Consider the following 14,716-nt stretch of genomic DNA (forward strand, 5'->3'; position numbering starts at 1 on the left):
CGAGTGGCTCATAATAGCGCCTCCGACATAGGGGCCCATATGTGGCTAAAAGGGGAGGGCCATGCATGGAGGTTTTTGCTTTTTCTCATTGTCTTCCATATGACATGCTGTCATTCCTTCTGGGGAGTTTGTCTGCTTTTACCCAGTGCCACCCTCAAAGTGTGATAGCGGTTAGCATCAGATTCTCTAAGTATACACATTGTAAACGTTATCCTTGCTCAGGTGGGCCTTGTAGTAATTCTACATGCCCGCGAGGCCCACCCCCTCCTCCTCCTTCGGCTGTATTTCTCTGCTGCTATTTTTGATACTCTGAATCCCAATGCTCTGAGATGGATGGTTACAGTCTAATTCTTACCTTTTGGAATTGCTGAATTCGAATGGTCTCTGCAAACTTTGCGACAAGGTACTACTCCCACTGTCTTCTAGAGACCAGTCCTTGCTGTCAACCTGTTACACAGAAAATATAGTAGCTCCCCCAGTCTGATTTTCACAAAGTGCATTCAGCTCACCTAGTGTGGAAAATGTGGCTGCAAGGAAGGCGCTTGGCCCCAGTCACCATCTCATCTCGACAAATTATGCAGATGTTGTCCACAGCCTGCAGCTCCTCTGGCGTGGCATCAGGGTACCTGCGGGAAATGAAAAGTCAGCATTAATACATTAATTGAAGGGGTAAACTGAGTTTCTTGAAACTGGGCCTGGGGAAAAAGTTATAAGTTACTCACTGTAGTGACTAACATACTCCTAGTCCATAGCCCACTTTCCACCTGTATGGGCGTCCCTCGCTAGCGGCGGTAGACAGAACCTTTTTCACCAGAAAAAAAATCTTCCCCTTTAAATTTTAAAAGGCCTGGCATCATACGCTCCCTTGACTCTGCCCACTGGCGCCCCTCAGTCCCCAATGACGCGTTGACAATATTACCATTGCCTATTGACACCAGTTTCATTAGGGGGTGGGGGGGGTGTGGGACGTATGGAGGCAAGGGGACTATGTACTAGGAGTACGTTAGTCACTACAGTGAGTAACTTATCCTACGTCCCGTCCCCATTCCTTCATACTGTATGGGTGATTACAACTGAATGTAGCCCCAGGGTTAAGAAAACAAGTTACTTAATGCTGCCTGCCTGAATGCCTTGTCTGACCTGGAGCCGGCATTCAAACAGTAGTGTTTGCAGAACAGAGAGGTAGTGGCCCACGTGGCCGCCCTGCTGATGGCCTGCCACGGGACGCGTCTCTCGAACGCAATCGCTGTGGCCTTGGCTCTGACAGCGTGGGCATGAATATGTGCCTGAAGTGGTTGGTGCTGCCCCTCATAGGCCTCCTAATGGCCAAAACCATCCACCTTGCTATGGAGGCCATGGAAGCCCGATATCCTGGCTTAGACCCACCGAAGGTGACAAATAGAGCCTCAGATTTGCGGAAGCTCTTGGTTCTGTCCAGATAGAACTTTAGAACGCGCCTAACATCTAAACAGTGCAGTACCCTCAGAGCATCGTCCTTGGGGTCTGCGAAGAAAGTCGGTAGTACCATCTCCTCATTTAGGTGGAACGAAGAGAGTACTTTAGGGACGAACGCGGAATGCGTTCTGAGAACCACCTTCTCCCTATGAAAGATAGTGTACGGTTCTGAAGCAACCAGAGCTTGAATTTCACCGACAGCATGCAGACGAGACCCACCAAGAGGGCTGTCTTAATGGTGACTAGTCTGATATCCGCCGACGCCATTGGCTCAAAGGGTTTATGCGCCAAGGCGCCCAACACTATGTTGAGGTCCCACACAGGGTTTGGCTTCTTAATCGGCGGGTAGAGCCTGGTGAGGCCCGCCAAGTGCCTTTAACCACTGGGTTGGAGGATGAGAAATCCTCCTCCTTGGAGCTCTGGTAGGCTCCGATGGCCGCCAGATAGGTGCAGCGTGTGTCTATTTGCACCCCTGAGTGTGCGAAGTGTGCTGAAAAAGATAGCACATCATACAATGTGCAAGTAAGAGGATCAACCTCCTTAGACTTCGCCCAGTGGCAAAACTTAGTCCACTTGCTTTTGTACTGGCTCCTAGTAGCATCACTCCTAGCACTCTATGATGTCAAGGTCAGCCTGTGAGAGAGACAGATGCCTTAATGTAACCTGTTCAGAACCATGCTGTGAGGGCTAACTTCTGCGTGGCAGGGTGGATGACTGTGCCCCCCCTCCCCCCGCTGGGGCAGTAGATGAGCTGGGCTCAGTGGAAGGTGCATCAGAGGTTGGTCCGACAGGCTGAGCAGCTCCGAGAATCATGGCCTCGCTGTACACAAAGGAACTACCAGAATGATATTGAGGTGCCGGGACTCCCTGATCTTGCAGATCACCCTGTGTACCAGGGGAGTGGGAGGGAAGGCATAGGTGTTCATGCTGCTCCACTGTATCTGTAACGCATCGCCCAGAGAGCCCAGACCCTGTCCCTGCCAGGATGCGAACTGAGGGCACTTTCTGTTGTACCAGGTGGCTAAGAGATCTACCTGTGGATGACCCCATCTGTTGAAGATCCCCTGAAAGACCTGATAGTTCAATTGCCAATTCGTAATTGTCCGCACCCAATCTGCTCAGCATGTCCGCCTCCAGTTTCGACTCCCCCAGGGAGGTGGATCGCTGTTAAGTGTATGCCGTTCGCCAGAGCCCATTCCCAGATGCTGACCGCCAGGGTGCATAGAGGAGGAGACCTGGTGCCACCCTGCTTGTTGATGACTACATGCTGGTGGAGTTGTCCGTTTGCATGAGGACCGTCTTACCACTGATGAGGGGCAAGAAGGCCTTGAGAGCCAGCAAGATGGCCTTCAGCTCTAGACAGTTAATATGGGCCTCTTTTTCCTGAAGAGACCAAACTCTGGACGCTGTGGTTGTCCAGTGTAGCTCCCAGCCCTTTAAAGATGAGTCTGTGGTGATGGAAACCTGCAGTGCTGGATGAATGAAGGGCCTGCCTATCCTCAAGTTGCAGTCTGTGCTCCACCAGACAAGGTCCTGTTGAGAGAGGGAGAAATGCGGACAAGTTCAGCTTGGGAACCCTGCTCCTGACTCCATGAGGCTGCTAAGTGCAGCTGTAATCTACTCATGTTTAGCCTTGTGTAAGGAACTGCCAGAAGATACGCCGCCATGATCCCCATGAGGTGTTAGTTCCACCATGCTGGTGTCACCTCTGTTGAGAAAATGACTTGTGGCCCTCTTGGCTATTATCTTGTCCTCCGAGGGAAAGACTGAGTTTGTATCCCATATGAGGCCCAGGAACAGTAGACTCTGCGTCAGCCCCATCTGTAACCTATTGAGATTGATGGAGAACCCCAATTCCTGTAGCGTATTCATGAGGGCATGTGCTGGAACGCCTCTGGGGATCTCACTCTGACGAGCCAGTCGTCTAGATACAGAAAGACATGGTGCCCCAGGGCCCTGAGAAGGGCTGCCAATGCATTCATAAGCCTGGTAAAGACCCCTGGGGCTGAATTGAGGTCAAATGCTAAAACCTTGTGTTGGAAATGGAAGCCCATGATCCTGAACCTCAGGAAGGACCGATGGGGCTGCCAAATCGGAACGTGTTAAGTAAGCATCCTTCAGATCCAGGGGCCACCTCCAATCTCCCCTGCACAGTGTCTCCTCAATAAGCGTTGGGGTAACCATCTAGAACTTTTGAAGCGGGAGGGAAAGGTTTGGGGTGGAAAGGTACAACAACTCTCAAGCCAGCCTGGTTCTCCTTGAGTATTGTGAAAATTCTGGAGAAGAAGCCCATGCCCCGCTGGGAGGCTGGGACTTCTTCCAATGCTCGACTCTGGACGAGTGAGAGAATCTCTGCCAATAGAGTTGTTGTCCCAATCTGTGTGAGTGGAGTAGAGGTGGGAGGGAAGGGAGGGGCCGGTAGGCGGTAGCCTGTGGAAACTACTGACAGGATACAGGGGTCTGCGAACCTCAAGTGCCAATACGTGCGTTCAGGGCAAGCCTGCCCCCCACCAGAGACACGTGGACCCGGAGGGGAGTGTCATGCCTTTTTTCCCCTCTGAGGCTGGGGCCGAGGAGGGGGACTGAAAGAATCCCTTATTCCCCGCCTTGTACTTTTTGCGGTGGTGTTGACTTGGAGACTGACTGGACCTTCGTTCCTAGAAGCCCTGGAACCTGCCGAACACACAGCCCTTGTCGGAACGCTGGTGCGCCTGGCTGTATGTCTTGGGCGTGGACTTCGTGAGGATAGATAAGGATTTTGCAGTCTGGGAACTGCTCTTCTCATTAAGTTCCTTATCGAAGGTGGAATGAAAGAGGTCACTACCCTCGAATGGAAGGTCAAATATGCGTTCCTGGAAGTGCGGGTTGAATTTGGTAGCCTGTAGCCAGGCAGTAGTCCTCATATCCGTGGCGATGCAGATGGCACAGCCTGAGTTGTCTATATGCACCACTGTGGACTCCATGTCGTCTTGAGCCACCATCTTTGCTTCCGCCAGCCCTGCCTTGAAGCGTGCCTGACTGCACCAGAAGTTCCTATTAGGCTATTTCCTGCCAAAAACTCTGGTTAACGGCTCTGAGAATGGCGTCTGCATTAGCCAGACGAAAGTGCAGAGAGGCGTTGCAATAGACCTTTACATACACCTCCAAGATCTTCTCCTCCTTGCCTAGTAGTGTCGAGGACGAGGTGGCAGATGAAGACTGCGACTTCAAGTTGATGGAGGACGCGGTAATCACAGAGGAGCGTGGTTGAGGTTGTGCTGACAGTAATTGTGTATCCCCCTCCAATTGCCTGGACTTGGCATCGAGGCACCTGTTGGTGGGCTGCACCGAATGGGGTTTAAGCCATCCCTTTTTGGCCAAAGCTGCAACATCCTTTTGCATCGGAATCCCTGTTCTAGCCGTGGGGCGTAGAGAGAGGACTCCCACCTCCAGTTGTTCCACCTCGGGTTGTGGAAGCCCCAAGTACTCAGCCAAACCTGAGCGACGTTCATGGAAAGCCTTGACTGACGGAGTGTCGGGGTCCTCCTCTTCATCGGTGTCCGCCAGGGTGTCCTGATGGTCCGGAGCGGGCAGAGGAGTACTGGGCGCCGACGGCTGCTGTGTGCTGATCGGAGCCTGAGGCTGTTGTGGAGGCTGGTATGGAACAGCCTGGGGAGCCAGAGGCAATGGCGCAAGCCCTGTAGGGTCTGGCGTAGGCAGCTGGGGCTGGGCTGGGGCCTGAGGGGCTGGAGCAACAGGCAGAATGGCTAAGGGGGCTGGAGGAGGGGCCGGAAGCAGCATGTCCCTGATCACATCCGCAAGGATGGCTCCCATCTGCATGGATCTCACAAGCATGAGGATTTCTCAAAAAGCCTGTCCTCACAGGCAGGTGAGGCGCTAGGTGGCGTGGGAGGAAGAGCCGTACCTGGAGGCTGCCGAGGCCTGGGTGTACTCTGCCTTGCCGTCTGCTGGATGTATCTGCCCTGAGGCGTTGAAGGATAACTTGTAGGCCACGTACCGGTTGATTACCAGTCCCACCTCGAAATTTGTTCTACCACCTGCTCCGTGAAGGGCAGTGTCGTTGGACGAGCGGCCATCTTGTCTGGTGTGGCGGCCATCTTGTCAGGCTGCATAGCACGTGCCTGCGTTGTGGTGCTTGCTGTGCTGGGCCCAGCCTCCTCCAGGACTGTTGGAGGTGGAGCTTGAGGCCTACCCTGCACCTCTGGACGGGGCCTGGTAGGTGTCGTGCGCTCGGCTGTGTCGCCTGTAGTGCTGCGTACAGGCACCCTCTCAGACATTTGTCCGGCAGCAGGGCATAGCCCCTCGGGGTGGACACCCGGGAAAAAGAACCTTGCAGTCCCGCAGTGACCTCACCGGTAGGATCCAGCAACCCCTTGGCGGCCGGTACTGAAACAGCCTCAGTAACTGCTTGTGTTAGAACCTGGACGGCCCCTCCCGCTCGGACATTTCCTAGGAAAGGAGTCACCCTTGCAGGGTGCTGATGAGAAGAGTGGCCCTACCTTGGGACGTAACTTGTGCCTGACGAAGTTCAAGACCTCTGAAGGTGATGGTTCGAAGAGCTCTCTCCACCGAGCTAACGTGTTCTTCAGAGACCACGCAGAGTAAGTGCGTTGCACGCGGTACAACCCTCCCAGCCTTGGTCGGCCAAAGCAGCGGAGGCAAAGGGCATGGGGGTGCGGGCTGGACATCGACATGTGCCGGGGAGGACTGTGGTATCAGAGGAACGAGTACCTGATTAAAGACTGAAAGACAAAAGAAAGTATCCGGGGAAGAGTGCGTGGAATTACAAGGCCGAAACCAAACCCAGGAGCGCTGGTGAAAGCGGTCCGTTCCTGTCGAAGCAGAAAAGAGGAATGGGGAGTGGCGCCGGTGGGCATAGTCAGGGGAGTGCATGCTCCCAGGGCCGCACCCCTGCACGCCTCTAAATTTAAAGGGGAAGATTTTTTTCTGGTGAAAAAGGTTCCGTCTTCCGTCCCTAGTGAGGGACGCCCATAGAGTATGGATGTAAGTTGACAGGACATAGGAGTAAGGAAAATTACCATCATAGCGATACCAGAGATCTCACTTAGTGACTTCTTGATAATTGCCATACCACCGGCAGGCCCATTATAAAGACCCACTAAAAGATTGAAATCTCAAAAATGTTTGCAGCGGTCCTCCCCTTGTGGTCGCACCACTTGCCAATCCAAACCCTCTATAATAGCAGCATCAGTCACCTGCTAGGGAGATTTGTCAAAATACAGTTGTGCGCACACAGTGTATCCCTCAAGTAAGCCCAAAAAACACACACTGCTAACCGTAGCAGAGCACTCTGGTTACACTCAGAAAGGAGGTTTGCTGGCATCAGGGTAAAGACAATTAGGCCCACACAAGCACACAATAAAACAGACTACACAATCCATCATCTTTAAGTATTGTATTAAGTGACCATAGTTTATACTATATGGGAAGTAAAAAATAACTATAGATAAAAACAAAAAAGAAAATGTTCTCCACATGACCGAACTCAATACTAAACCTAGGGGATAAGCCAGTTATTTAAAAACCTACATACTTGTCAGGTTCATTAGAAGGGAATAGTAGTGATGTATCACTCAACTATACTCTAACACTTGGGTATTTAAAAAGTAGAATGCCGTACCATGTTAGAAAAGGACCCATATCACCCATGAAACCAGCAGAAAAACATATTTAAGCACATGTTAACTACTTTAGATTTTGTATTAGGAGTGCTATGCAGTGATTCATCATTAACAAATACATAAATAAAAAAATAAAAAAAGAAATCATGAATCACATGAACAGTTGATTGCTAATAAAAAGGAATTTGGGCCCCAATAGAGACAAAAGCAGTTTACAGGTATGAAGTCAATTTATATTCAGCACACTGCTCTGGTACACGTTATTCGATGAAAAATATTTCATTTTATCCAATAAAATTAAAAACTTTAGTGCATGATGTTTTCATACAAAAAGCCTTCCTTTGTTTGCTTTTATCCAACCGATGAATATTATTTGTTATTTAATTGTTCTTTAAATCTTTATTTCTACCATAAATCAGGTGTGGTGTTTCTTTGCATTTGTTTTTGATTATCTGCTTTATTTGCCGTTTATTCCATTTAATCTCAAAAGTCTTTTCATCTCCGATTTTTTATTTTGTTTAACTTTTCAGAGTAACCATCTGGTTTCTCTTGTATTAATATTAACCCATCTATTAATTGTCCCATCTTCATGCCATTTGATTGTTAAATAATCCTTACAATCTTTTAAAGTGTGTTCAGCATTTATAACAAAAGGAACGTTTCTTACACTATACTTGCGATAGTAGTAATCATCCAAGATCTTCAACTGATAAGTCTGTCTGCAATCTTCTGAATATCCCATTGCAAAGTAAATCAATCACATCTCACAAAGAAATGTCCTTATACTTTGTATGTAATCCTCCAATATGTGTTTTTGTCCTACACACAACTACACTCTTCATTTTGTGTTAAATGCATTGGAGAAAAGATGCTCTGAAGGCAGCAAACATCGGCAGAAGGCATCACAGCAGCACCAGCCTTAAATTGGGTAGGGGGGTGTCAGAGGATCTAGCAAGCATGTGATCAGTTGTTCCGGTGGAGACAGAGGAATACGAGTCCCAATACAGAGCAGGTTCAGCAGCAGCAAAACACTCAGGGTGGTAGCAAGAAAGGCAGCAGAGGGGCTCCAACCTTCGGTCCAGTGAATCCCACATGTACTCCAGATAAGATTTTGACCATTCAGTATTTAATTCCCTATTTTTATCATTAGATAGTGAATGCAATTTCAAAAGAACATAAATAATTGTTCTCCTTCACATCACAGTAAAAAATGTCAGAGCCATCTAATCGAATTAAAATACATCAGTGTAGAAAACATCTAATACAATACAAGAGTTCTACAGTTATTTGGCTTAAAACACTGCATAACACGTGTGGTAAAATGTCTCTAGCACAGTAACTGGTAGGCACACCACCCACACAGCAGCTCATGATAACTTGCAAAACCAAGTTTCATATTGTCCATTCGCAACCTCTGGAAGGGCGCTGAGCCAATTAGGTGGCTGGAACAGCGGGTAGGAATATACATTCTCTGACCATCGTTTCCAGCCACCCGAGGCCCTTCTCCAAGTGGCAACATTTTATTTTTATTTTTTAATGTGGGGAGGCACTGTTGCCTCCCTGAATATCCCCAAACTAAACCTCTTCCCCACTCCCTCGCTCCCTGCCCACTAACCTGCAGGACCAGAGCTTTATGCGTGCTTCACTAGGGCCTACCTTGGCTCATGCTGGCGGCCCGTTACCGGCCATGGCCACCCCCCCACAGTGGGGTTGAAAGACATACACTATCATCCCCCATAAAAATGAAAAATGCAGTTGGACCTCAACATGTGAATCACAATCTCATAACCATGAGCTATGTGAACTGTAGCTGAACATAAAATGTGTAAATCTGGTTGGAAAGTAACAAGCCATCCCTTTACAATGACAATAAGGGGGCGCTGTTGAAGAATTGCAACATAAGTACTTTGTTAAAAATACATGGGGTGTTTCTCGGTGAAGGTAGCCCCCGGTTTCAGGGAGGGAGGATTGTAGTAATCTCATGTGCCGTGTGTTAAACCATCAGGCCATCAAAGCTGGTGACCTTGACGCTGCAAGGCAGTCAGGTGAAAGCCTGCTTGGTTTAATGGCCAACCCAGCACTTTCTGAAGCACTCCGACATTCAAAAATAAACAAATAACCTTGCCAGCAGATGCATAGGCTGTGTTTCTAGATAACCGTTTGAGAAATGTTTGTTGACTTTTTTTAGACCATGCCAGGCTTTTGAATACTTGACCCACATTTTTCACAATCGGGAACTAACAAATCTAGTATTCTGTTAGAAGGTGAATCACTATTTCCAAAAAAGTTTGTCAACTGGAGCCTGAAAAGGAGATACTCATTCGGTCACTACAGTGCAGTATGCCGAGGAGATGCTTGCCCAGAAACTACAGCACAGTAGTACATCATGCATGTGAGAGAATCGATATTCACCTTGAAACAACTGACTGCAATTTGCAGGTTAGATGCTCACAAGTTACTTTACAAGTGAGTGAAAGACCATCGACTTTGTGTTGGTGAAATTCTTAATAATAGGTAGGAGCCACCATTTGGAGACCATTTCTTGAGATAATCCTTCACTTGGATGAGGATGGAGTAGGACAATAGGCGATGATTAAACATCACTCTCAGAATCTGAAGGAAGGATGATTCTGGGAAGACAAGAGAACCTGTGAAGATGGCTCTAGACATGTCTGTTGACAAAGGCGGCTGGCCACTCAGCAGAAAACGAACACAGAACGTCCCAAGCAGATCACGTGGGGGATTTGTGTTTCATCATTTTAGGCGCCCCCCAGCCAAGTGGAAGATACTGGTGAAAAACGGTCAGAAAATATTTCCGACATGGAAGGGTCACCCCAGCAGATATGGGGAGGAAGCAGAACAATTCAGGAAGCCCGCATTGGTCCTCTAGAACCAAAAATCAAACCCGGTTAAGATGGATTTCCGAAATCAACCCTGGGGTGGATTTCATGAGGGAACCCTATTATGGTGAACAGGAAAGGCACCGAGGTCCAGCCACACCCAATCAAGGTAGGTGGCAAAGCCGCAAGGCTTAGACTCAGGAGGCATATGAGGGGCCTGGGGCTACAATGAGACACACAAAGAAAAGTCCAATAACTTGTTAGACTGAAGTACAAAAATATGCGCAATGATTCAATAAACATTGAGCAATGAAACCCCAGGTAATTATTGTCACAAAACATTTACAAAATACATATGTACATTCACCCGTGTGGGTCTCAAGAAAGACCCTGATAATGTACCTTAAAGAAAGTGAAGTAAATGTTTTGCAGAGTTCTCAGCAACACTTCAATAACTATGCGATAAAGTTAGAAAGGTGATAGAAGAACAAGTTACCAGGTAAGAAAGTTACTTTCTTACCTGGTAACGTTCTTTCGATGGGATGGTCCGACGACGTATTCCATATCTATGACATGTAATCACCACAGCTGTGCTGCTTCGGAAACTTTTTCGGCGTCTGCGTCCTGCGTCGATGACGTCGATGCGCCGTAGTCGAGGACCTCCTCCGACGTCCGACGTCATCCGATGTGATAAGTAGGACGCACGACGCCCATAGCCTCAGTTGTAGTTTTTTCCCCCAGAACGTGTGACATAAGTCAACTGCCAGTCAGACACAAAGCCTTGCGGAACGTAAGCTGCAATCGCAAAAGAAATTCTGCAGCGGGGAAGGCCGGGCGGGAGCGATATGGAATACGTCGTCGGACCATCCCATGGAAAGAACATTACCAGGTAAGAAAGTAACTTGTTCTTCGAGGGGATTGGGTCCTCCGACGTATTCCATATCTATGACAGACTCCCAAAGCAGTACCAAAGCAAGGAGGAGGGAAAGAATTTAGAATCAAAATGTAGAATAGCCAATCAAATAGCAGAGCAAAGGACCGCCTTGCCAAAGGCCAGATCCTGTGCTCGGATGGAATCAAGGGAATAGTGACGTACAAATGTATGTACTGAAGCCCAGGTGGCTGCATCACAGATGTTGCGAATAGGAACACCCCTCTGCAGGGCAGTAGACGCAGCCATACCCCTGGTAGAATGGGCCCGCAAGCCAGCCGGTGGGTCCTTACCCGCCAAACGGTAGCACTCCGAGATGGCCAAAATAATCCAGCGAGACAAAGTCTGTTTCGTCACAGCTTGCCCCAAACGCTTTCCAGCGTAACCAATAAAGAGTTGATCATCCACTCTGACCCGGGACATGCGTGAAACATAAAAGCTTAAAGCTCTCCTAGGATCAAGCCTATGGAGCCTCTCCTCTTCCTTACCAGGAAGCGGAGGAGGATAGAATGCCGGAAGAACAACCTTCTGGGCCAAATGAAATTCCGTCACTACCTTCGGAAGGAAAGAAGGACGAACTCTAAGGACAACCCTGTCCTTGTGAAATACAGTGAAGGGAGGCTTAACTGAAAGTGCCTGTAACTCACTCACTCTGCGAGCGGAAGTAACCGCAACTAAAAACACAGTTTTCAGAGTTAACAGCCTCAAAGGGCAAGAATGTAAAGGCTCAAACGGAGCACCCATAAGAAACTTAAGAACCAGGTTTAAATCCCAACCGGGCAGCAGGAAAGGTGACGGAGGGAACACATTAGTGAGCCCTTTCAGGAACTGTGAAATCAAAGGGATTTTAAATTAAGAACACTCTTCAGACGAGCGCTTAAAGATGGACAGCGCCGCCAGGTAACCCTTAACGGTACCCACTTGCAAGCCCCTGTGGGCCAAAGAAAGTAAAAAGGACAGAACCATGGGGATGTCACATGCAAAAGGATCCACATTCTGAACTCTGCACCAGTCGCAGAACTTATGCCAACGGCAACGGTACAGAGACTTTGTTGCCAGCCTTCGGGCCGAAAGCAACACCTCCATCACGTCCTCAGGGAGGTCCCAATCCTTCTACCTCAACCTTTCAGAAGCCAAGCGTGAAGGTTGAGGGATCTGACCTCTGGATGGAGAACCTGACCCCCCCCTCCCGTGAGAGCAGATCGTCTCGGTAGGGAAGACGACGTGGAGGGCAGATGGATAAGTCGAGAAGGTCCGGGTACCACGTCCTCCGAGCCCACGCCGGGGCAATGAGGATCATCCGGGAACCGAACTTCCGTAACCTCCGCAGCACTTGCGGGATGACGGGGACTGGAGGAAACGCGTACAGCAGCGGGAATGACCACTCCACCACGAACGCGTCTCCTAAGGCTCCTTCTGGAGGAAATTCCCGCGAGCAAAACCTTTCGCACTTCCGGTTAACACTGGAGGCGAAGAGATCCACTTGAGGGGTCCCCCAAAGGGCGAAGATCTCCAGGAGAATCTCCTGAGCCAACTCCCACTCGTGAGAGATCGCGCTCTGCCTGCTCAGAGCGTCCGCCGTCACGTTTTCGGCTCCGGCCAGATGAACTGCCGAGATCGAAACTTCCTGCTGGATGGCCCAGAACTCGAGCTGCATCGCCTCTCTGCACAGAGGAAGTGACCCTGCCCCCCCCTTTTTGTTGAGGTAGTGCATGGCCACTGTGTTGTCCGTCAGGATCAGGACATTCTTCCCTCGCACAGACGGCAGAAAAGCCTTCAGGGCTAGCCTGACGGCCCTCAGCTCCAACAGATTGCTATGGAGTCTGGACTCCGACGGAGACCAACGACCGCTGACTGTCAGCCCGTTGGCATGAGCTCCCCATCCCGTGAGGGATGCATCCGTCACGATCGTCACCTCCGGCCAGGGAAGCCAAAATGGAGCCCCCTTCATCAAGTTGCCTTCGACGGCCCACCACAGAAGGTCCCGGGCGACCGAGGACGGCACCTGAATCGAGTCCGACATCCTGCTGGAGGACTGCGACCATTGCGTCTTGAGTGCCCACTGCAAAGATCTCATCCGCAGGCGAGCCTCTGGCACCAGAAGAATGCAGGATGCCATGAGGCCGAGCAACCTCAAGAACTCGAACGCTGGGAGCGTCTGGGCATGCTGAAACTTGTGCACCATCTGCTGAATGTGAAGAGCCCTCACCTGGGGAGGAAAACACTGCCCCAGGGAAGTGTCGAGCACTGCTCCGATGTACTGCAGCCGCTGTGTTGGCGTCAAATGGGACTTCTTTAAATTGAGGGAGAAGCCCAGCCTGTGAAGGGAGCGACAGGTGATCGATAGATGATCCAGGACTTGCTCGGGAGAGCTCCCCCTGATCAACCAATCGTCCAGGTAGGGGTAGACGTGAATCCCCCCCTTGCCTGAGATGCGCTGCCACCACCACCATGAGCTTGGTGAAAACCCTCGGGGCGGAGGTCAATCCGAACGGCAGGACCCGAAACTGAAAGTGCGAGTCGCCAACCGCGAACCTCAGGTACTTCTTGTGCTTGGGATGGATCGGCACATGGAAGTAAGCATCCTTGAGGTCGAGTGACACCAACCAGTCCTGAAGCTGAAGGGCCTGGAGGACTTGAGAGAGAGTAACCATCTTGAACTTGTCCTTCCTGAGGAGTTTGTTCAAACCGCGCAAGTCGATGATGGGTCTCAATCCCCCGTCTTTCATCGAAACCAAAAAATAAGGGGAATACCATCCCTTGTTCCTCTCCGCTACAGGCACCAGTTCTATGGCGCCTTTCTCCAGCAGGGCTTGAATTTCCTGCGCAAGGAGCGAATCCGGACTCTGCAAAGAGAGGTTCCCCGGTGGATTGTCGCGAGGCCTGTGCCGAAAAGGAAGACAGTAGCCGTGGGTTATGATCTCCAGAACCCACACATCTGAAGTAATGGCTTGCCACTCTACAAGATGCTGCGCCAGCCTTCCCCCAACCGGCGAACCATGGGACATGGCCTCACGACTGAGTGGGAGCGGCTGCGGCGTTACCTGAGGGCAAAGAGGCAACTGCCCGAGCGGCCTTGGCACCACGGGTACCCTGTCGTCCACCTCTGGTACCCCTGCGTTGGCCTCTTTGACTGCCAGCTCCTCTCGCTTTACTGAAGGATGAGTAATAGCGAAAGGAACCACCCCTCCACTGCTGTCCCCTAGGACGAAAAGGCGGAGGTTGGCGAACTGCAGCGCCCAACGACTTCGCTGCAGCTTTTGAGGTCTGCAACCTCTCAAGGCTCTCGTCAGCCTTGCTGCCAAAAAAGGTGTTCACCATCAAAGGGCATGTTGAGGAGCCGGGACTGCACATCAGGAGCAAACCCCGACTTCCGCAACCACGCAAACCTGCGCATCACGGTGCTCGCCGCCATGGACCTACTGACGCATTCAGCCAAGTCCAGACCCGACTGAACGGACTCACACATGGCATCCTTACCATCCTGGACCATAGCAAGGAAACCATCCCGTTCATCCCCTTCGGGAATATGTTCAGCCGCTAACGCAACACAGTTCCACAGAGTGTGCGTGAAACGTGACAAGGCACAAATGGAGTTGGCCGCCTGAAGCGCCATACCACCAGAAGAAAACACTTTCTTCGCCCAGCCATCAAAACGTTTGTCGTCCCTATCAGGAGGGATGGTAGGGTACGACGCCTGCTTTGCCGGGGCCGTGGCCGCCTGCACCACCAAACTTTCCGGAGTGGGGTGCCTGGTCAAGTAGCAGGGGTCACTACTGGCTGGACGGTATTTACGCGACAAGGATCTGCCCACCGCCGGGAGACTCTCCGGAGCAGTCCAAGCCGCC

The 14,716-nt window shown here is 50.5% G+C and overlaps 1 protein-coding gene across 1 annotated transcript in view; it reads right to left on the minus strand.

The window, feature by feature from the left end:
* Positions 1–14,716, minus strand: part of SYVN1 (synoviolin 1) — an 890,352-nt gene that overhangs the window by 381,708 nt on the left and 493,928 nt on the right. The window contains exon 10 of the mRNA XM_069644965.1: positions 510–626. Within this exon, the coding sequence (XP_069501066.1) occupies positions 510–626 (117 nt within the window). The remainder of the gene's footprint in view (positions 1–509; positions 627–14,716) is intronic.

This window comes from Ambystoma mexicanum, chromosome 2p (assembly GCF_040938575.1).
Source record: "Ambystoma mexicanum isolate Mex_15411 chromosome 2p, UKY_AmexF1_1, whole genome shotgun sequence".
Taxonomy (NCBI): domain Eukaryota; kingdom Metazoa; phylum Chordata; class Amphibia; order Caudata; family Ambystomatidae; genus Ambystoma; species Ambystoma mexicanum.